The following is a 23295-nucleotide window of genomic DNA, read 5'->3' as shown; positions in this document are numbered from 1 at the left end:
AATGCATTGAGTTTGTGATGAAATTGGTTGTTGCAAAGCTAGATGCCTATATTTCTCTCTCAAAACACTAGCTTTCTTATGTCCTTTTGTTTAGATTTCCATTACAAGCAGTTAAGCTAAGCTGTGAATAGAAAGTGATTTTATGTTGATTGAGTTCTGTTTGATAATGTGTTTGATGGTTTTTCATCTGGTGTAGTGTATAGTCATGTTTGGTTATTTTGGGCTATAGTGAGAATAACAGTTGTGATGTCAGCTGTACTATTATAACTCTTATGAGCTCAGCTATAAAGGAATTAATTTCTTGTTATTTCATAAAAAAACTCATGTATTAGTCCTTTCCTATAGGAGTGCAATAATTTTATTTCTCTATTGTTATCTGTGAAATTAAATGATATGGAACACTATTTCTGTTACTGTGATTGTGTTGAAAGTATAGCAATATTGAGGATGTTGTAAATAGTATACAACAAATACTAATAAATTAATTAGCAGCTCATAATGTTAGTGCAATAGTTTTGGAAGATGTTACATATTGATTTATATATTTGCAAAGGCGTTATTTTAGTTCAAAAGTTTGCAAAATGTGGTTAAATTTTTCTCCCACTTAGTAGTACAGATGCTCTGCCTTGGCATGTGTTAGCCTTTATATGTTCAACCGAGGATGATAACCAGCTTGCACTGGTTGCATCTTATTTCAAGATTCATCTCATGTATTAATAGTCATTGAGAAGCTTGCTCAGGCGAGGCGAGGCGACGCATGAGTGCCTTACAACCCAGGTGCATGGTACGGAAAGATTTGATGGTTTTACTTTTTTTGTTCACTTTGTGTAATACGAATAGTTGAATACTATTTTTGAAGCCAAATAATAATTTTTATCAAGTTTTAATTCTTTGCAGCACACTGATATTCAATCATGAAGCAGGAGAAGTGGTTTTGCTGCATCAGTAGCAGCTGCTGCAGCAGATCGGAGTGGGGGTGACTACTAGTTTGGTGTAGTTCCTAACTTAGATCCCAAGCTGTATCTTGATCTTAGCATTTCTATGGAAGAGGAGAGAGCAAGACAATAAGCTGCTGCAAAGAGGGCAGCTAAAGAAACATCTAGACCAGAAAAGGTGGAGGGAGCATCATTGAATTCACATCTGATGATTATAGCATGGGCATTGTCCTTATGGAACTCCTAAGTTAAATAATGGCAACATATGTTGTTCATTAAATCTGATGCTTCTCATATTCTAATGACATTTTTTTGATCAATAATAAGCCTCTTGAACTAGTTTAAAGTGGCCTATTGGTCTCCAAATATTCAAGCTAGTACAGGCTATATGATCATGACAGAATAAGCTCGTGATGGCTCAAGCTAAAGGGCATGACAGTTCCTAGTTTTTTCTGAGAAACATAAACCAATCATTGTCTTGAAAGCTGTTAAGAGTTTAATGGAAATTTTTGTGATATTTATAAACACCTAACATTCTAAATTATCCTTATTTAATGTTGCTCTTGCTAGAGTTTCTATGCAGCCTCTTAATTTCCGATATTCTGTTTCAAGTTGTAGAATATTGTTCATTGTCTAACATTGTATCTTAGACATGACACATATATGGATCACAAGGCAAGGCATGTAATCTCAATTTTCTTTTATAATGACCACCACCACCTCTTTTTACTACCCATTGGATTCCCTTTCTCTATTAACTTCTTTCTAATTGCTTATTCAATGATTTTGTTTATCCCTGTTTTTTTAGGATCATACTCTGCTCCTTCCCTATTTCATCTTATGTTGTTATTCATCCTAAGCCAAGAGATGGTAAATGTTCACTTCTTTTATCCGCGTTTTTACTACACTTTCCTTTTAGTTGTATATTGTGATAATCAGTTACTTTATTAACCGAAAAAATATGTTAATAATTATGGTAAGTGATTTATGAATTAAACAACTTAACCAAGTCAATCCGTTAGAAAAAATATTAATTACTTACATTATTTCAGAAAGTTAACTCCTTTTAACCATACGAATTTAATTAAGTTTGATTACTTCAACGATTTAACAAAGTCAACTCGTCTAAACCATATAAAATTAATTGAATTTCCTTCAACGAGTTTAATAAAGTTTAATTACTTCAACGACTTAACTAGGTCAACTCATCTAAACTGTATGAATTTAATTGAATTTCATTACTTAAACGACTTAACCAGGTCAACTCGGCTAAACTCTACAAAATTAGTTGAATTTCATTACTTAAGCAACTTAACCAAGTCAACCCGTCTATAAATCACGAGTGTAGTTAAGTTTAATTACTTCACTGACTTAACCAGGTCATCTCGTCTAAACTGTACGAATTTAATTGAATTTTATTACTTAAACGACTTAACCAGGTCAACTCGTCTAAACAGTACGAAATTAATTGAATTTCATTACTTCAATGACTTAATCGGGTCAACTCGTCTAAACTGTTCCAATTTAATTGAATTTCATTATTAAACGACATAACCAGGTCAACTCGTCTAAACCGTAAGAAATTAAGTCAATTTCATTACTTAAGCAACTTAGCCAGGTCAACCCGACCCGTCTATAAATCACGAGTGTAATTAAGTTTAATTACTTCACCGACTTAACCAGGTCAACTCGTCTAAAGTGTACGAATTTAATTGAATTTTATTACTTAAACGACTTAACAAGGTCAACTCGTCTAAACAGTACGAAATTAATTGAATTTCATTACTTCAACGACTTAATCGCGTCAACTTGTCTAAACTCTATGAATTTAATTGAATTTCATTATTAAACGACTTAACCAGGTCAACTCGTCTAAATCGTAAGAAATTAAGCCAATTTCATTACTTAAGCAACTTAACCAGGTCAACTCGTCTAAACCGTAAGAAATTAAGTTAATTTCATTACTTAAGCAACTTAACCAGGCCAACTCGTCTATAAATCACTAGTTTAATTAAGTTTAATTACTTCAAAGATTTAATCAGGTCAACTCATCTAAAGTGTAAGAATTTAGTTGAATTTCATTATTAAACGACTTAACCAGGTCTACTTGTCTAAACCGTAAGAAATTAAGTCAATTTCATTACTTAAGCAACTTAGCCAGGTCAACCCGACCCGTCTATAAATCACGAGTGTAATTAAGTTTAATTACTTCACCGACTTAACCAGGTCAACTCGTCTAAAGTGTACGAATTTAATTGAATTTTAGTACTTAAATGACTTAACCAGGTCAACTCGTCTAAACAGTATGAAATCAATTGAATTTCATTACTTCAACGACTTAATCGGGTCAACTCGTCTAAACTGTATGAATTTAATTGAATTTCATTATTAAACGACTTAACCAGGTCAACTCATCTAAACCGTAAGAAATTAAGTCAATTTCATTACTTAAGCAACTTAACCAGGTCAACTCGTCTAAACCATAAGAAATTAAGTCAATTTCATTACTTAAGCAACTTAACCAGGCCAACTAGTCTATAAATCACGAGTTGAATTAAGTTTAATTACTTCAAAGATTTAATCAGGTCAACTCATCTAAACTGTATGAATTTAGTTGAATTTCATTATTAAATGACTTAACCAGGTCTACTTGTCTAAACCGTAAGAAATTAAGTCAATTTCATTACTTAAGCAACTTAGCCAGGTCAACCCGACTCGTCTATAAATCACAAGTGTAATTAAGTTTAATTACTTCACCGACTTAACCAGGTCAACTCATCTAAACTGTACGAATTTAATTGAATTTTATTACTTAAACGACTTAACCAGAGTCAACTCGTCTAAACAGTACGAAATCAATTGAATTTCATTACTTCAACGACTTAATCGGATCAACTCGTCTAAACTGTTCCAATTTAATTGAATTTCATTATTAAACGATTTAACCAGGTCAACTCATCTAAACCGTAAGAATTAAGTCAATTTCATTACTTAAGCAACTTAACCAGGTCAACTCGTCTAAACCATAAGAAATTAAGTCAATTTCATTACTTAAGCAACTTAACCAGGCCAACTCGTCTATAAATCACGAGTTTAATTAAGTTCAATTACTTCAAAGATTTAATCAGGTCAACTCATCTAAACTGTATGAATTTAGTTGAGTAAGAAATTAAGTCAATTTCATTACTTAAGCAACTTAGCCAGGTCAACCCAACTCGTCTATAAATCACAAGTGTAATTAAGTTTAATTACTTCACCGACTTAACCAGGTCAACTCGTCTAAACTGTACGAATTTAATTGAATTTTATTACTTAAAGGACTTAACCAGGTCAACTCGTCTAAACAGTACGAAATTAATTGAATTTCATTACTTCAACGACTTAATCGGGTCAACTCGTCTAAACTGTATGAATTTAATTGAATTTCATTATTAAACGACTTAACCAGGTCAACTCGTCTAAACCGTAAGAAATTAAGTCAAGTTCATTACTTAAACAACTTAACCAGGTCAACCCGTCTATAAATCATGAGTTTAATTAAATTTAATTACTTCACCGACTTAAACAACTTAACGAGATTTTGTCTATAAATTACGAACCGACTAATATTTAAGAAATATATTGGTACAATAATATTATTTCATTTGTTTAATATGTATTAATTAATTGTTAAATTTGTTTCAATTTTAACCTATTTGATATTTGCAGGAGCACCTTTGTTTTCCTTTTCTGTGGTGCCGCCACACATCTCATACTCAAGCTAATTAGACCTAACTTTCCATTCCAAAACTCGTTCTCCCTTCAATTAATACTGTGAAACTATAGCAACGCCAGAAAAACAGAATAACACCTTTGTTTTCCATTTCTGTGGTGCCGCCACATCTCATACTCGAGCTATTTAGGCTTAATTTTCCATCCCAAAACTCTGTTCTCCCTTCAATATTGTGAAACTATACCAACACCAGAAAAACTTCAATTTAATTGCTCGGTGGATCCACAATCTGTGAAGAGGATATTCCAGCGGTATTTGACAATCTTCCAACTCTTGTGTAAATTCAGGTTAGTTAATTTTCTTTTCAATAAATTGAACTTTAAATTTGGGGATTATCAATTCAGGACTGTGGGAAACGATTTCAACATTGTGTGAAACCATTTCAACATAATCGGAAATTCATTACTGCGTGAAACGATTTCAACAAGGGGAAATTCAATTCCAACTGCCCAATACTTTATCTGTGGGTTACAATAATTAATTGGGTTAATTTCAAATATAACCCCAGTGCCCAAATTAAATCAAATATATATTTTTAGCATGTATGCATTATGTAGCTGAAAGTGTTAATCTATATTTTTTAGTTTTTCAATTTTTTGATATACCAAAACTTCTCATGTCTAAGCTAGTTAGAAAAAATTTGGCCAAAAATTGATATTGGTATGGGGTTATCCACCTGTATACGAAATGTAATTCATTAGATATAGGACTCAACCATAATTAAAACACTAAAATTAGAACGTGACAGAATATGAAACATATATCTGATAATTAAACAGAGTCTTTTGGTAACAGGAAAGCAATAAAACGACATATAGGAAATGGCAAGTGAAATTTATGAACTTCCATTACATAGTTCTTCTCATGGAGACTTGACTAAAAAATAATAAGAGAATTGACCTGCAACCTTAAAATAAGCTAAGATAGTAGTTGTAGTTATGTCTGCTGTGGATTTGTGTTATCTGCATATGTTTTCAATTCATGTTTTCAGATTCCGCAGTGTATAAATTGCTACAAATTTCAATTTGGTTATTAGTTTTCAAAATGTGTTATGTACTGTAATATGTTTTTGTATAATCATGGAGTGTAATTGTTATTCTACCAATATACTACCATCTTATAATATATACATGCAATTGTTATAAATGATAAATGTTTTTTTGATGTTCAATTTTTGGTCATAATTTCACAACATTAGTTGGGATGCTTTTCAATTATATATCTGTTTTAATTATTTTTACTTTTCGTAGTTTTCACTGATATGGTTTGTTAGTGAACAGACCAAGTTATGGCTATTGAAAAGGATTGGATGAGAATTGATAATAGAAGAGATCCAAAGTACATTAAAGGGGTTGAAAATTCTTGAACTATGCCTTTAAGAATGACTCAGTACAAGACATGATTCGTTGTCCTTGCATGAAGTGTAGAAATGTTGATAACCAAAACGAATCAAATGTTAAATATCACTTGTTAAGACATGGTATTATGAAATCTTATACTATTTGGTATTTTCACGGAGAGTCTTCAGATGAAGAAATTAGCATCAATGATGATCTATCAGACAGTGATGATCTCTTAGATGATGATATGGCCAGACTTGTCAATGACATCTATGGTGGTGATACTGAGTCCACTGGTAATGATCAGTTTGAAAATGATGCGACACCTGAGGAACCTAAAGGGGAGGCTGCTATGTTTTACCGCTTATTAAAAGAAGCCAATGAAAAGTTACATGCCAACTGTGACCTATCAATACTGGCTACTATTGTGAAATTACTTCACATGAAGAGTTTTAATAGATGGACTAATAGATCATTTGATGATTTGTTAAGTTTATTACGAGATGTTATCCCAAATGGAAAGCAGAATTTGCCAGAGACATATAGCGGTGCAAAGAAATATATTGGTGCTTTGGGCCTTCATTATGAAAAATATGATGTTTGTGAGAATCTTTGCACACTATATTGGGGGCCATTTTCAGATGCAACATCATCTCCAGTTTGCGGAACATCTAGATGGAAGTTTGTTGATAGACCACACAATAAAAAAAAGATTCCACACAAAGTGTTGCGGTATTTTCCTTTAAAACCAAGGTTACAAAGGTTGTTCATGTCCAGCGAGATGGCATTAAACATGCGGTGGCATAAGGAGAAGAGGGTTGATGATGGTATTTTGAGACACCCTGCTGATAGTATTGCATGGAAGTCATTCGATCAACAACATGAATTGTTTGCAACTGATGCTCGTAATGTTAGAATGGGTTTGGCAACTGACGGATTTCAACCATTTGGAAACATGAGCTCTCAACACAGCATTTGGCCGGTAATTCTTATACCTTATAATTTTCCTCCTTGGTTGTGCATGAAACAATCCAACTTGAAAATGTCGATGATTATTCCTGGTGAGCATAGTCCAGGAATGGGTATAGATGTTTTTTTGCAACCACTAATAGCAGAACTAAAAGAGTTATTGGATGTTGGCGTGGAGACATATGATGCACACAGTAAACAAAATTTTGTATTGCGTGCATCTATCATTTTGACTATCAATGATTTCCCTGCATATGCAGACTTATCAGGTTGGTCTACGAAAGGTTATAAGGCTTGCCCTGTTTTCCATAAGCACACTAGTTCTCAATACCTTGCTAGTTCAAAGAAAATATGTTACATGGATCACAGGCGATTTTTGCCTCCTAATCATAAATGGCGTAAGGACATTAGGTCTTTTAATGGTTTAAGAGAGACCAGACCAAGGCCAACACCTTTATCAGGCGACAATGTGTTGATGGAACTTGAAACTTTTACTCAGTTACCTTTTAATAGAAGCATTAAAAAGAAATATGATGCTTCAAATAGTTTCCAAAATTGGAGAAAGAATAGTATATTTTTTGAGTTGCCTTACTGGAAGACTTTACTTATTCGCCATAATTTGGATGTGATGCATATCGAGAAGAATGTGTGTGATAATGTGTTGGGAACTTTGATGAACATTGAAGGGAAAACCAAAGATACTCTAAAGAGCCGATATGATTTGGTTAATATGGGTATAAGACATGAGCTTCACCCGGTTTTGATGGGAAATAAAGTACGTGTTCCGATGGCCCGATATGTTCTTTCTGACAAGGATAAGGAAGCTCTATGTAAAATGTTGGTTGATTTAAAGACACCGGATGGTTATTTGTCGAAGATATCTAGGTGTGTTAATGTGAAGGATCGTAAGATATCTGGAATGAAAAGGCATGACTGTCATGTTTTCCTGCAGCAACTCCTACCTATTGCCATTCGAGGGTTCCTACCCAAAGATGTTGTTGAGCCCCTTATTGAACTAAGTGCATTATTTCGTGATATATGCAATAAGTGTTTGGATATTCCCGAATTAGATCGCCTTGAGAAACAAATCCCTTTGATTTTATGTAAGTTGGAGACAATATTTCCACCTGCTTTTTTTGATGTGATGGTGCATTTAGTTGTTCACTTAGCATATGAGGCAAAGATAGCGGGACCTGTGCAGTATAGGTGGATGTATTTTGTTGAGAGAGATTTGCATACAAAGAAACTGAATGTTCGGAATAAGGCAAAACCGGAGGGATCAATTGCTGAAGCATATATTGCCTATGAGTGTTTGACTTTTTGCTCAAGATATTTGGTAGGAATTGAAACAATATTCAGTCAGCGTCCTAGAAATGACGATAAGATGCATGAAAATAATTCGGATGCAACATTGGCAATATTTAGGAAAGCTGGACGACCATTGGGTAAAGGTGATGTACACTTGCTTACTGATGATCTTTGGTATAAGGTGCACCTTTATATCCTAAACAACTGTGAAGAAGTTTGGCCGTATGCCGAGTAAGTCAACTATTTGTTCTTTGAGTACATGACTATTATAATAGGTTTTATTCTCAATATATTTATTTACAACTACTATTTTATTAGGAAATATAAGAGTTCATTGTCATATACAAATCTCAGAGAGCTAAGGAATCGTTATAATTCAGAATTTCCAAATTGGTTCTATGAACATGTATGTGAGTATAAACATAATTACATTTCGCTGTATAATACAAGTTTAAATTAATCTGATTATTACTAAATGACATATACATTACTAATATGTAGGTGTCTGAATTAAATGAAATTGGTGTTGTTTCTAAGGATCTATTTCACTTAGCTTGTGGTCCATACACACGTTACAAGCATTACAGTGGTCACATTGTGAATGGCTTTCGCTTTCATACTCTAAATCGTCAAATGAATCGGAAGAGTCAAAATTCTGGTATCTTATCGAAGGGTGACGATAATTCTACTGATAAAGAATATTATGGGCTTCTAAGTGATGTTTGGGAGATCCAGTACTCAGGGAGTAACTGTATATATTTATTTAAATGTGAATGGTTTGATGTGCGCAATAAAGGGAATGGATATACAGTTGACATACTTGATTACTAGTGTCAAAGCCAATGGTCGATTAAAGACAGATGAACCATTTATTTTAGCCAGTCAAGCCCAACAAGTCTTTTATGTTCGTGATCCAAAAAAACCACACTGGTGATGAGGTATCATCCACGTGATATTTATAAATTGCCTATACAAGAGGATATTCTTGAAATTGATGGGGATGATGAGGTTTTCCAAGATGATGAGATAGTTGTTGATGGTCATGCAACAAGACCATTAGATGATGATGATGCCATGACGGATGTGAATGTTCTTGGATTTGCAGAAGTGATTATAGAAATGGCTAATGGATTAGAAGAGACGAGTGTACCTGATATTGAGGACGATGATGTTGATAATGATGTACACAACCTAAGTGATGATGGCGATATTAACGAAACAAATGAGTACGAAGATGATTCCGACAACTAAAGGTAATATAAATTTGGTACTATTTGAAGTTAAGGAAAATAGATTGATCAACTATATTAATGTAATATTGTTTATTTTGTAGGTCATATATGAAGATGAATCTAGTTGTACTTGTAAATGATTACAAGACTTTCTACAATGTGCAAGACCAATGTGCTGTTTTTCATTTTTAAATTCAGTTTGTTCATTTTAGGATATTATACAACTTAACAAAGTATTTTTATATTTAATGCAATATGTTTTAAAAAACAAAGAATTGAACTTCATTTCTAGATTATTAATCAAATTTCATTACTTGTTGACATTATATTATGCATGTATTTGTAACTTAAATGCTAAAAGTTGTTTATCATTGGAAAGCATTGATCTCAGATAATGCACCGGGAATTCAATGTCGAGGGGGTGTGCAAACTTAACAAATATGGAAGGTTACTTCAACTCTAAACCATTAGAAGTGGGAATTGTTAAAAAACTTGTTGGAATCTCAGTTTTTTATTGGATTAGTAAAGTTTTTATCGGTAAGATATAGAATCTTGTAAATGGAGATAAGAAGTGTACTCCACATGTATTGATTGATTGCTTTGTGTTATTTTTCTATTTGTTTGACTTGTGCTTCTTACAATTTCTTTCAATGCATTTATTTGATTAAGAATGATAAATATGTTGTATCTTTATTATCATGTGGTTCTTAAAATTTCTCTGGAGGAATTTGATTGATTTAGAATGAAATATATGATTGCTTTATATATATGTTTTACTTGGAACTATTTTTCTTCTTGACTGTTGTGTGGTTCTTCTATCATTTGTGTGATCGGAATTTGATTATAGAACCAACTGTTATTTCTCTCTGGTAATTGGTTAATGTTTATGAGATATTATATGTATATCTTATTCTTCCCCTTACGATTTGTCTATCGTTCTTTGCTCTTTAAGGTATATCAGCATGGTCTTTTACCCTAGAAAATTGAATATTTGCATGAAATTAATAACCATAGACAAAAGAACACATCAAGTTAGTCTAGCATATTTTGATCCATGTACTTCTGAATCACCATGTAAATATCTTAGTTGATGCCTCTATAGGATTGTGTGTAACTAGCGGTTAAGGACTATTAGTTTTCTGCTTGCAATTTTTCAATTGATTCATTTTTTTTTTTTTGCATAAGTGTTCTGCATAAGTGGTCAATTGCTAGCTCAAAAGGATGTTAGGCTTAAATTCTTAATGGATGTAGCCATAGTTGTCTTATCTCCTATCAGGCTCTCCTTATAGACGGTTGATTCTCATTTAATTTCTGGGGTGGAGAGGTGGATTTTAGAGGCGTCCTGCACCGTGATGGCTCAGTTCTTATGTCTGTTTCCTTGGATCAGTTAAAGGTAGGATCAACCTTTTTCTTATACAGTTGTTTTAAATAAAAAAAATTGGGGCTTGCACTATGAAAGGTAACTTTCGTTTTAAAGCATTTGAAGTTTTTGAAACACTTAAGAAGCCAAATTTCTCAGAAACTTGTAGAAAAGTACTTCCCAAAGAAGTAATGTGTTTTCAGAATTGGATCAATGCTAATCACATGTTTAGTAAATCCATAATACTTTCTTGATCATCTATTACAAGCTTTTCGAATTAAAGATCTATTTTTTCCCGCATATTCTTGACTTGCATATAATATTCATACATTCTCATAAATTTATAACATTATATCCTTATATTTTTTTTGTTACTGACATGTTTCTATATGTTTCTATTTCCATATAACAAAAGTAGTAAAATTTATCTTTTTTCATCGTTTTGAGCGACACTACTTGAGTGCATCAGCTCAAATGTGGGCTAGTACGCATCATGATGCCCTCAAACACAAAATGACTATCTTAGTTCTGTTCTATCTGAATGTCAAGAGAAACTCTGAACATGTTACCTTTTTGCTTTTCCATAGGATCTATTTGATCGATTTGAAGCTGTAAAACATGTTTGGGCTCCGTATTACACTTTCCATAAGGTTAAATTCTGGTTTCAAAAGCTTCAAAAGAGAAAATTTGTTTCTGTTGTGTTTAAAGTTTTAACCTTTCTCATTTCTTAATTTGGCAGATTGGATCAATATATGTTTGTTGATAATGTTCAAGCTTTAAAAATGATGAAATTGATGGTTGATTACTTTTACAACCGTGTTCAGAATGTTGTAACCAAGCACACTATAGAAAGACATTTTCTTTCACTTAGTTAATAAATTGGCGGGATGAATGGTGTTATTTGTAAGTTATTCAACATAACAATAAGTGATCTAATCAACATAGTTCCCCTAGCTCTTGTTTTATACCTTTTTATAGCAGCTCGTGTGAGTGGTTGGTCTTCATATCGAATCAATTATTGGGTTAATGTCTAATGAGTCGAACCACAATCCAACCCAGAAAATTTCTTGTCAACACAATCGGGTTTCAGTCAGTTTCATGATCGTGAATCACATGTAATTTGACTACCTCATCCGAGTATAATTTTTACAAGTTTCATTGAGTTTGCATTTTCCCATTGGCAAGATTGAGTCATGTGATAATCTTACATGTAAAACTATCTTGTTTCATGATCTTCATCGTCTGATAAGAGCCACTCTATGCACGGAGATCCAAATCATTTGATATTGCCTTACCTTTTTGACAAGCCATGCTTCCTTGGTTTGCTTGCAGTTCAGGTAATTAATTTGGTTTGCTTGCAGTCGTAAAATTGTGTTATGTTGTCTATATGATCCATGTCATTATGTATTATATAAATGCAACGAAAATAATAATAGTGTCATGTCAATTGGGTTGTCTCTATAAATCATGTTATTCTATCAGAAATTAAAGTAATATTTCTAATTTGTGCTTGATATTTGCTCAGGCTGATGACATATCGGGTTTCCATGCCAATACACATATTCTAGTTATGATGGGGTCACGGATGCTATATGAAATCACTGGTGATTCACTTTATAAGGTATATAGTTTATGTCAATTATGGATCATCTAGCAGGAACTGTGTAATTTCTTGTATTTTTATGATAATTAATGTGTTTTTTTTTTCAATCGAAATATCATATGCCAAGAAATAGGGACATTTTTTTTAACATTGTTAACAGTTCTCACAGCTATGATACTGGAGGGATGTCAGCGCACAAGTTCTGGTATTTTTCAATAATCTCATTAGAACATTTATATGGTTTTAATTATTATTTTACAAAATTCTGTTTGTGCCTTTTCTATGTTGTTTTGACTTATTTGCTTTGACGTGTGAATAGGTCAGACACGAAACATTGAGCTGACACATTATCAACAGAGAATGAAGAATCATGCATAACTTATAATATGCTCAAGGTATGATCCCTCTACTTTCTGTTCATGAATGGTGCCAAATAAATTAAGGTTACTTAGATTGTGTTTTGTTCGGATTTTCAGAAAGACTTAACCTAGACAGTGGTTTATCATTGAATACTGATATGAATATTGATCTCTCTGTATTCACATTACAATTTTGATAGCATAAAGCTTGAAACAATTTTGAATATGCAGGTCTCTCATCACCTATTTCCATGGACTAAAGAAACGACATGTGTATACTATTACGAGCGAGCCCTCACAAATGGTGTATTAGGCATTCAAAGAGGAAGTGAATCTGGAAATATGATTTACATGCTTCCACTAAACCCCGAAAGTTCCAAGGCTACAAGTTACTATAGATGGGGAACACCATTGGACTCTTTCTGATGTTGCTAAGGAACAGGTAATTTAATACTTGTGCTGTTATTTATTTCTGCAAGATGAATCATACTGAACTATTTCTCACGAGAAGTGTACATGCACATTGCGTTCATTTCCAAGCATGCATTGTTTGTTCTACTTAATTGTCATCTTGTTAATTGAAAATTGGTTGTTTCCTTTCAAGATATGTTTGGAACCATGAAGGCACAGAATGGGTACCAACACTTGTTATCCTCAGGCTAAACCGTACTGCACTTTGTGTGCAATGGAGTCCAAAAAGGTACTGTTATGTAATTAAGATTTTTCTTTTGCCTTCTCAAACTGCACAACATTATATTATAAACTAATATTTCCATCTGTAACTAGTCAACAATGTCTCTTAAATCATAGTGATCTAATCACATCAATATTTGATGTCGCTCAGTTGGGCACAAAGCTCTTTTTTTTTTTGTTTTTAAGATCTAGTTGTGTAATTGCGTATTTATTAGGAGATAATATTGATATGTCATCTATATTTTCGTTGAGTATGTTCAATTAATTAAGTGACTGATATTGTTGATTCTCTTTTTAATTGTTTTCTTTAAGAACGCCATGGTGATATTTTGTGTTCATTATAAATGTTAATACTAGCTTATGCATTATTGCTTAAAGTATAATTTTATTGGAATTTATGGATTTCTTCTTGACATCTTAACAAAGTAATCTACTTACAAGCATAATACTTATTTATTTTTTCAAAATATTCCCAGAGAATAAATTTGCTGTTGGAAGTGGGGCTAAAACTGCTTGTATATGCTACTATGAACAAGACAACAACTGGTAAGTACAATATAGCTTGCTACTTCCTTAGCTTATGGGTTTTATGTTTTGACCATTTGATCATATTTTGCTTCAATTCTTCTGGGAAAGAGATTCTGTGCAATAGCCTGTATTTCTCTGTCTAATTTCAAGGTTGAATTATTAACTTAATCTAGTTTGTCTAGATTGGAAAGCGAATTGGCTATTATGATTTGAATATGAGTTGTAGGTTAAACAATTCTTTTGTGGTTTTATCTATAAGCATTATTTCTAAACATACTCTAGTTTTCTTTATGAACACACAGTTTCAGTGCTTCTTCTGGTCTCCTCGGTATTTCTTTATGAACATACTCTTGTGCAATAGCCTGTATTTCTATCATGTCTAATTTCAAGGCTCAGTTCTTAACTTAATCTAGTTTGTCTAGATTGGCATGCGAACCGGCTATTATGATTCGGATAGGAGTTGTAGGTTAAACAATTCTTTTGCGGTTTTATCTATAAGCATTATGAATTGTTCTTAGTTACAAAATCTTAGAGTCCGTGTCTGTTTTATGATCAATTTTATGTGAACTTATAGAAAGAAATTTTATGTCCAGGAAGAAATTTTTTTTATTAATTATATACAGTTTAGGCCATACGAATAGGGACAAATGTCATCTCCTATTCATGGGGATGACAATTGTCCTTTTAATTGGAGACTAAAAAATGTCCCTTAAGAATAAGGACATAAGTCGTCTCCTATTCATGGGGACGACAATCGTCCCTTTAATTCGAGACAGAATAACGTCCTTTAAGAATAGGGACAAAAGTCGTCTCATTTGTATAGGGACGACAACTGTCCCTTTGTTAGGAGACAAAAAATGTCCCTTAAGAATAGGGACAGAAGTCATCTCTTTTGCATAGGGACGACAAATGTCCTTCTTTTTGGAGACAAAAAATGGTCTCTTAAGAATAGAGACAAAAGTTGTCTCTTATGCATAAGGACGACAGATGTCCTTTTTTCGGAGACAAAAAAATCGTCTTTTAAGAATAAGTACAAAAATCATCTCCTTTACATAGGGACGACAATCGTCCTTCAAAACAGGGACGACAATCGTCATTCAAAACAGGGACGACAATTGTCCTTCGAAATAGGGACGATATTTGCCTCCCTTGTTTGGGACGACAATCGTCTCACAAAATAGGGACGACATCATCCTTTTCGTCCCCTATAGAATCGGGTACGCTCGCATAGGGGACAGAACATAGGGACAAAAAAAATTGTCCCCAAAAGTATAAGGGACAATTTTTCTTATTTTTGGGGACAAATTTAACCGTCCTCAAAAGTCATTTTTTTTGTAGTGTAATGGCATATTACACTTGTCATGCATAAAAATATGAGGGCATAGTAAGCATGCAAGATTTAATGCAAGATTTGTGTCTATGATTTTATCTTTCACAATTTATTAGATTTATCATAATAACATATATGATATTCATAGCACTTTATAAGGGTGGAGAATCTCAAATTTCTTTAATTAAAAATGGAAGAAGAAAGGAGAAGAAACTTATCTTGTTTATCATAAAATTCCAGATTTAATGTAGAAAACTCTTTCCCACCAATCTATAGAGAAGCCTATCTTTGGATAGATTTGTTTGTACTAATTGAGCCAAGGTTTGAGATTGAGATTTTTGTTCCGTTGACTCCGTTGTTTTGTTCTTTGTGAAACTCTATACAATCAAGATTTTGTGATCTTCTGTTTGCTAGAGATCCACGTTCACCGCACCAATTGATAACTTGGGAAAAAATCCTTGATCGGAGCACTTCCCTGTGAGGCGCCGTTGGGATCGGCCGGGGACACTCCGATGCCAAAGTCAGTTATATTTCTGAGAATAAACTGTAAGCACAAAAGTAGAGGATCAGTAAGTGTACCTCAATAGCTTGGGATGCAAGCTATTTATACTCATGTAGATGTAACTCTTGGTAACTAGAAAGTCTTCATTAATGCCTCATTAATGGCGGTTACTGATCTTATTCAAGTATGACCGTTAGCTCATTAATGGGTTATTAGCTGCCTTTATTGGGAATCGGCTTTGCCGTTCCTTAGGCGTATCGAGGTTTGACGGGGGATCTTCCAAGGCGTTTGACCCTTTGAGGCGTGTTGAGGAATCCATAGATCCGTCGGTGGATCCTTATCCATAAGAGTATTGATGGCGGATTCTTCATTCTTTGTCTAATTATCCTTTTTCCCCATGTATGATATTTGGATGTTATGGAGACATAGATGAACAGTCATGTCATTACTCATCTTTAATTGCTATCAATTCTCCATTAATCCCAGCATTTATCCTTGAAACCTTCAAAGTTGGAGTATTCGAACAGTCAAGTCTTTATTCCCCTTTAATGGCTATTAATTGTCATTTAATTGTATTTATTCCCATTCATGGATGGTAATAAAGGCGCCTTTTGGTATTCTTAGATCCGTCAAGGCGTATATACGCTCTCTTTGAGAATAATGGCGGGCCTCCACTACTCGCTCTCATCGGGCGTATCTTGTTATGGCGTGCCTTCTCATGGTCCACGTGGCGTGGTATAATGCTAGAGACTCCTTCATTTTCCTCATTATTTGCATATTCACCCTGCATTAATCATCATTAATTCCACATTAATCATGCATAAATATCTCTTTTAGAAGGAATAATGGTTTGCCATTATTTCTATTAATTTTTCCTTAATTAATTAATTACTAATTTTACAGGTAAAATAGTAGTGATATTCTTTGCACAATTCCTTTGATTAATTTTCTTCTTCTACATATACTAGTAAATCAGTAGTGCTATTTTGGGTTGCAAAACACCATGGAAAACAACTCCAATCTCTTTGATCGCTCTATATCATTTAATTGCTTGGTTCAAGAGAGTAATAACCCTAAATATCATATTCAACATTCTCCCTATAAAGATGATATTGAAGAAGTGAAATTCAGCTTCTCTTCAAATTCAAGCTCAGTCTAATTTTATGATATAGAGAAGAGAAGCTGAATTTCACTTCTTCAATATCATCTTCATAGGGAGAATGTTGAATATGATATTTACAGTTATTACTCTCTTGAACCCAATACTTAAGAAGAGGAAGCAAGGGAATTATGCAAACAATTAGAGAAATAACACTACTATTTATACTTGTAAAATTAGCAATTAATTAACAACAGAATATTGGTGAACCTTGATTACTATTTCTTCCAGTGTGAATAGATTTTAAAAATCAATAGTAATAATCAAGTCACGGTCAATAGTCAATAGTAAATTTATTAGATTTCCTTATTTAGCTTTTTACATCTTATATATATAAATACATATAGTTAATCAGTAATAAAAAATAATAAATTAAATAAGTTTACTACTTAAATATGAAACAAATAAGTAAAACATGATTTAAAATAGAAAAAAGTTAAAAGACTTGTAAGTTAAGATTTGGTACAATATGTTCTGTTCTAAGCAAAAAGTCAATGGTTGAATTCTAAAATCGTTTTCCTTCTAGACTAATGACAATTAATACAGGATTAATAATAATTAATGACAATTAATGGAGGATTGATGTCAATTAAGCTCAGTTAATGCAATGAAGCTATAAAAGAGAGTATATATACACCAACTAGGTCTACTACATGTAAAGTAACAACATTCTCATCTTTTCACGTGTCATTGTGTGATGATGTTGCTTAGAGACAAAGTTTTACATATAGGAAAATCCATTAATGTGTCATTCAATGAGAGATTTAAGTCATCCTTACTTTCATTTTATTTCCTCTTTTTTGTTTATTTCAAATAAATGCCAGTCAATATTAAGAAAAAAGAAATTCATGATGAAAAGAATAAGAGTATACGAAACCAAACATAGTTCACTAAACAGTGACTTCGAATGGTTACCTGTACCAAGGCCCCTCAGTGCTCTGGTTCACCACTCCATTTTCAAACACTTCATAAAACTAAATAAGTTGTCATAAGATCTGCATATAATCTCTTTTAATGTAAGAAAATGGATAAAATTATGTCTTTAATTCAATAAATTTGAAATAGTTTTGGATCATATAATAATAATAATAATAGATGAAACAATTTTGGCCTATATAAAAAATGATAAACCAAAACTCTTACCAAAACACATTCGGCCATCAAAAACCATGCAGGTGATATTGGCTTAACCATGTTTTTTATAGGCTCAACCATATAAGTTGCGAAGGCAGCTGAAGAAAAAGAAAGCATATCAGGACAGGAGTCCTAAATGTGTTTATATAGCCACACAAACAAGATGGCTTCACTATTCTGAAAAAAAAATAAGTTAATTTTAATTCAATTACATAGAATTGAAGGCTCAATATTTCTATTAAATGAAAGAATTTCAAAATAAGTATCAAATTTATTAATTAGGAAATAATTAATTTAATTTCAGATAGAGAACATTAGAAAGGAAATAGGAATTTTTTTAAAGTAATTAATTTAATTAAAGAGAGAGGAGAGAATATTTCAAAGGAAATAGGATTTTTCTAAATAATGTTTTAATTCGGAAATAATTAATTTCATTCAAGAGATTGGATAGAAAATTAGAAAGAAAATAAGTTATTACTAATGTATATAAAATTAGAAAGAAAATAAGTTATTACTAATCTTATTTTTTATGTTTTTGTTGTAATAAGTTATTACTTACTAAATTAGTTTCTTTTAAATATCTAATTCCATTAAAAATATGTTACTCATTTTTTTTTTGGAATTATACTTTTATATTTTTGAAATAAGGACTTTACAATTTTCATACAACCACTGATCTGCGAAAAGCGTATAATAACACTTAAAGTAACTCAACTCTACCGCATCAAGTATATAGTTTTTATGAACGAGATCGATCCCACATGGACTAGTATTTGATAAGTTATTCTTACTTAAATTCTATATTATCTAACGAATTAATTAAATGAAATTGGTTTTTAAACTAATTAAAATAAATAACTTTAATAATAAAAATGCAAAAATCTTTAAACAATTGATTTATCTAGGAATGAGAGGAGAGCTAGGATTTTGGATCCCTTAACTATCTCATATAAACCATTGAGCAAACATGAATTTCAGATTATGCATGATTTTTTAAAATTTTATATCTTTCAGTTTTTTTTACATGGCTGTAAATCAAATGTACCTTTTACATAATATATATATATATATATATAACTTAGTTTTTAATTTATTTATTGGTTTGAAAATATGTGATATGGTTTAGCAATAAGGTAAAAAATTTCCATTGATAAAATCTCTTAATTAAATATAAACAAAGCCTCAATTGAAAGAAATTAATTGAAATTGAAAACTTAATTTTTTTTTAATTGATTGTAATTTAAAACGTAAATTTTTTGTAATTGAAATTACGCTAATGGGAGATGGGTAATGGGAGATCCATTAGTTTCTGGTATGACACCTGGATTGGTGACAAACCGTTGATTGAGGTGTGCATCGCCCCTCCGCCGAATGATTTCCTCTCCTGGAGAATTGCTGATGTGGTGTACTCGGAGGGAGACTGGATCTGGTCTAAGTTCGACTCCTTTCTTAGCCTGGAGACCCTCCTTAATATTAGAGGTGTGAAGATTAGTAATCAGGAGGAGGATAAGGACAGACACTGCTGGGCCTTGACTAATAATGGTTCTTATTCTTGCAAATCGGCCTATGAAGCTTTTACCCCTAATAGGGCTGATCCTCCTTTGGAAATTTGGAAGTCCATTTGGGCCCTCAAAGTCCCCTACCGCATTAGGAGTTTCCTATGGCTGGGAGTCAAAGACAGGCTCCTCACGAATGCAGATAGACACAGAAGGCACTTGGCTGTATCTGGTGCCTGTAGCAGATGCAGCTGCCATGTGGAAACCTTGTGCCATGCTTTGAGGGATTGCCCGAATAGTAGAAAGGTTTGGGAAGGGGTCCTTCCTCACCACATCCTTCCTTCCTTTATGGGGTTCTCTGATATTGACTGGTTCTCTGAAGGCGTTAATGGGAATTTATTGGCCAGTATGGAGCACGGGGCTATTCTCTTCGCTATTATTTGTCACCAATGGAAATGGAGGAATGAAGAGTTATTTGCTGAGAAGACTGTCTTTATTCCTGACCTCCGGTTTTACTTCTCGAAAAAACTCTCTGTTATTACAAAGAGTTTTGAAGGAGAGCCCCTGGTTCACCCCTCCCCCGTTAAAGAGGTCCAGTTAGTTAGTTGGAGGAAGCCTAAGGAAGGGGTTGTCAAGTTGAATACGGATGGCTCCTGCCTCAGTAATGGCAGAATTGCTGCTGGTGGAGTTCTTCGGGATGCTGGTGGCGCCTGGCTGGCTGGGTTTACCCATAACTTAGGTACGGGCTCCTCCTTTACTGCAGAGCTCTGGGGGATCTTGTCTGGCATTAAACTCGCCATTTGCATAGGTGTTAAAAGACTTTCGGTGGAGTCTGACAATTTGGAGGATATCAACAGGATTTCGGATAGACAGACTGTTTGTCTTAAGAGTCAGAATCTCATTAAAGCCATCTTGAGGCTTCGTCCTGCCTTCGATTCTCTTACCTTCTCCCATATTTATAGGGAGCAAAACCGCGTGGCGGATCGCTTGGCAGCTGCTGGGCATGGGGGGATGTTAGGTGTTTCTACCATTTCCGTTCCTCCTTCTTTTCTGTTATCTTCTCTTCTTGAGGATAGGATTGGGGTCAGTCTTCCTAGACTGATCCCGGGTTAGGTTTTTGTTTGTTTGTTTTTTTTCTTCCCTTCTTACCAAAAAAAAAAGAAATTACGCTAATTAAAGTTGGAATCGCATACACTTAACGTGTTAAAAGATAAATGATCAATGGCTTAAATGTCTCCATTTAATTGTCTCGTCGAACCTTCTAAACATCAAGTAAGTCTAAGATATTTAATGTGTTACTAATTCAGTTACAAAAAAATATGTTAAAATGCTAAGGGTTAAGGTGCAAAAATACACCTGACGTTTTGGGTAAAAAGCAATTTTACCCATAATCCGTTTAAAATTGTGCAATTTTATCCTAATGTTGGAAGCCAAGAGCAATTCTACCAGTGACATTGATAAATTGGTCAATTTGACAAATAGTTCTTCAAACTATCTTCTCAGTCATTAATCTTGTCATCTACACTTCAGACGTGCGTCATTTTATCAGTAACAAATCAGAAACATATGATTGGATGTGAAAAACAATAAAAATATATAAAAAAATACATTGTCTTTTGTACGAATTGGATAAAAAAATTCAAAAAATTCACCGAATTTATAAATATTAATCTCTAATTCTATTATTAAATTATAAAAAACATGAAATCTTTTAGAATGAATTGATATGCAATTGGTGCAAAATAAGGAACAAAAATATATATGTTTTATAATAGTGTCTGAAATTTATCCAAATTATCAACGTTGGGGTAAATTTGCTATTGGCTACCAAAGGTTAGGGGTAAAATTGCATCATTTTAGACGTTAAGGGTAAAATTCACTATGCCATTTTCCCTTTCACATGACACACATTACATACATTTGTTTTCGTGTTGTCTGAATATGTTTTGTGACAGTATTTTAAATTTCCGTCATCTGAAAGCGTAATTAAAAACGCGCTCATTCACATGTGGCATTCCCATGACAGAATCCTATCATCTAAAGAAAATGCCCGTTTTTGTTAAATTTTACTTGCTCATCAGATGACACCTGCAATAAATGACTGTCATTATATGAGAAAAACAAAAAAAATGGCAAATGAAATTTCACTTACGCGGCCATATACCAAATTTAGGCGCTCGATGGTTTGACTGAAATTTCAGCTCATATATAAACTCTTTCTCTCATCCAAAATCCCATTTTAGGTTACGCAATCTTTATCCCTCTCATCTCTCTCTATCTCCATGGTTGATTCCTACATGCAATCAGTGAATTCGAAACACCGTACATAAGGATCTATTGATTTTCATTGTTCCTTACTCTATCTTTTCCTCATGTGATGCTGAAGGTGTTTTGATTCCTTTTTATTTAAACATAATATTTGCAGGGATAGTAAGAATGCTACATGGGGAAGGCTGACTGACGAAGAGATTGTCAATCAGCTCTTGCGTTTAGCATATGGGAAGATTTTGGCTTGTTATCTGAATGAGTATGTGTATGTGTATGAAGCATGTTCGCTTGTTTATGCTTGATGTTCCATTTAGGAAACTAGAACTGATTGAGTATGTGTATGAAGCATGTTTATGTTTAATGTTCTGCTTAGGAAACTAGAACTCATTGAGTATATGTATGATGTTGTGGGTGATGCTGCTAGATAGGTTTACAATGAACTCATTGAGTTAGATAGAACTGTTTAGGAAGCAAGAACTGATTATGTGTATCAATATTCATTGGGCACGTAGCTCATTAGGCATAGTCTAACAATATGAATGTTTATTGTGATATGGGAATACTCCTATAGTTATACTGCTAAAACTGATTGTGTATGTGTATGAAGCATGTTGCACTATGCCAATAACCCCTTAAGATGATGGTTAAAAACCGTCATCCTGCAAGATATAAAACTGTCATGGGGCTCGCTGTAGTTGATGCTTCAGATGACGGTCACGTTCTGTCATCCGTAATAGCCTCACATGACAGCGATCAAATAGCGAGCTGTCATCTGACCACTACCTAATAACAACTGTCATGGAATATATGTTCTCATGATACCATTTTTAAATAATCTGTCAAAATATTAAGTTAAAATGGAGGTGTTATGTTAATGTTATGACAGTTTTTGTTTTCTCGACTGTTATGATAACGTAGTTCACATGATATAATTTGTATTAAATTCTATTGTTGGAACATAATAAGTATGACGGTTTGTTTTCAGTTCTCTATCGTTAGATAGAAAGTAAGATGACATTTTCTTATAAGAATTTTGTCATTCTTTGTTGGTTTTCTTCCATCCCTTTGCTCCCTGCAACATAAAATACACAAGTTAATTGAGTGCTGATCTTCAAAGTAATAAAGATAGATGCTTAAAATATGGCCAGCAAAATAGTTGTCCTATTTCTTGTAATGGTATAGAATGTGAATTTACTCAAAGTAAAAGCTGAAACTGATATGTAATTTGAGAAGCAAGCATCATCCAAAATTAGGAAAAAAACTGACAGCAATTTCATAAGGTGAAGAAGGAATAGATTTCATAAATA

General features: G+C 33.2%; 1 protein-coding gene across 6 annotated transcripts; it reads left to right on the top strand.

Annotated features, from left to right (window-relative positions):
- The first annotated feature begins 4662 nt into the window (after positions 1–4662).
- On the top strand, positions 4663–22498 carry LOC136201508 (uncharacterized). Of its 6 annotated transcripts, none has more exons than XM_065992189.1 (12): positions 4663–4994; positions 5958–8555; positions 8643–8730; positions 8826–9577; positions 9658–10949; positions 12442–12537; positions 12680–12724; positions 12839–12914; positions 13110–13320; positions 13483–13578; positions 14048–14117; positions 22146–22498. In XM_065992189.1, the coding sequence occupies exons 2-4, from the start codon at positions 6106–6108 to the stop codon at positions 9153–9155; spliced, it is 2868 nt and encodes a 955-aa protein (XP_065848261.1). In that variant the 5' UTR covers positions 4663–4994; positions 5958–6105; the 3' UTR covers positions 9156–9577; positions 9658–10949; positions 12442–12537; positions 12680–12724; positions 12839–12914; positions 13110–13320; positions 13483–13578; positions 14048–14117; positions 22146–22498. The 6 variants fall into 6 exon arrangements, with proteins under 6 accessions (XP_065848261.1, XP_065848262.1, XP_065848260.1 ...); XM_065992190.1 differs by lacking the exon at positions 22146–22498 and adding an exon at positions 16556–16658; XM_065992188.1 differs by lacking the exon at positions 22146–22498 and having other exon boundaries at positions 5988–8555; positions 14048–14379.
- Positions 22499–23295: the final 797 nt, after the last annotated feature.

This window comes from Euphorbia lathyris, chromosome 7 (assembly GCF_963576675.1).
Source record: "Euphorbia lathyris chromosome 7, ddEupLath1.1, whole genome shotgun sequence".
Taxonomy (NCBI): domain Eukaryota; kingdom Viridiplantae; phylum Streptophyta; class Magnoliopsida; order Malpighiales; family Euphorbiaceae; genus Euphorbia; species Euphorbia lathyris.
The sequence above is the reverse complement of the archived record's forward strand: the minus strand, read 5'-3'. Positions and strand labels throughout refer to the sequence as shown.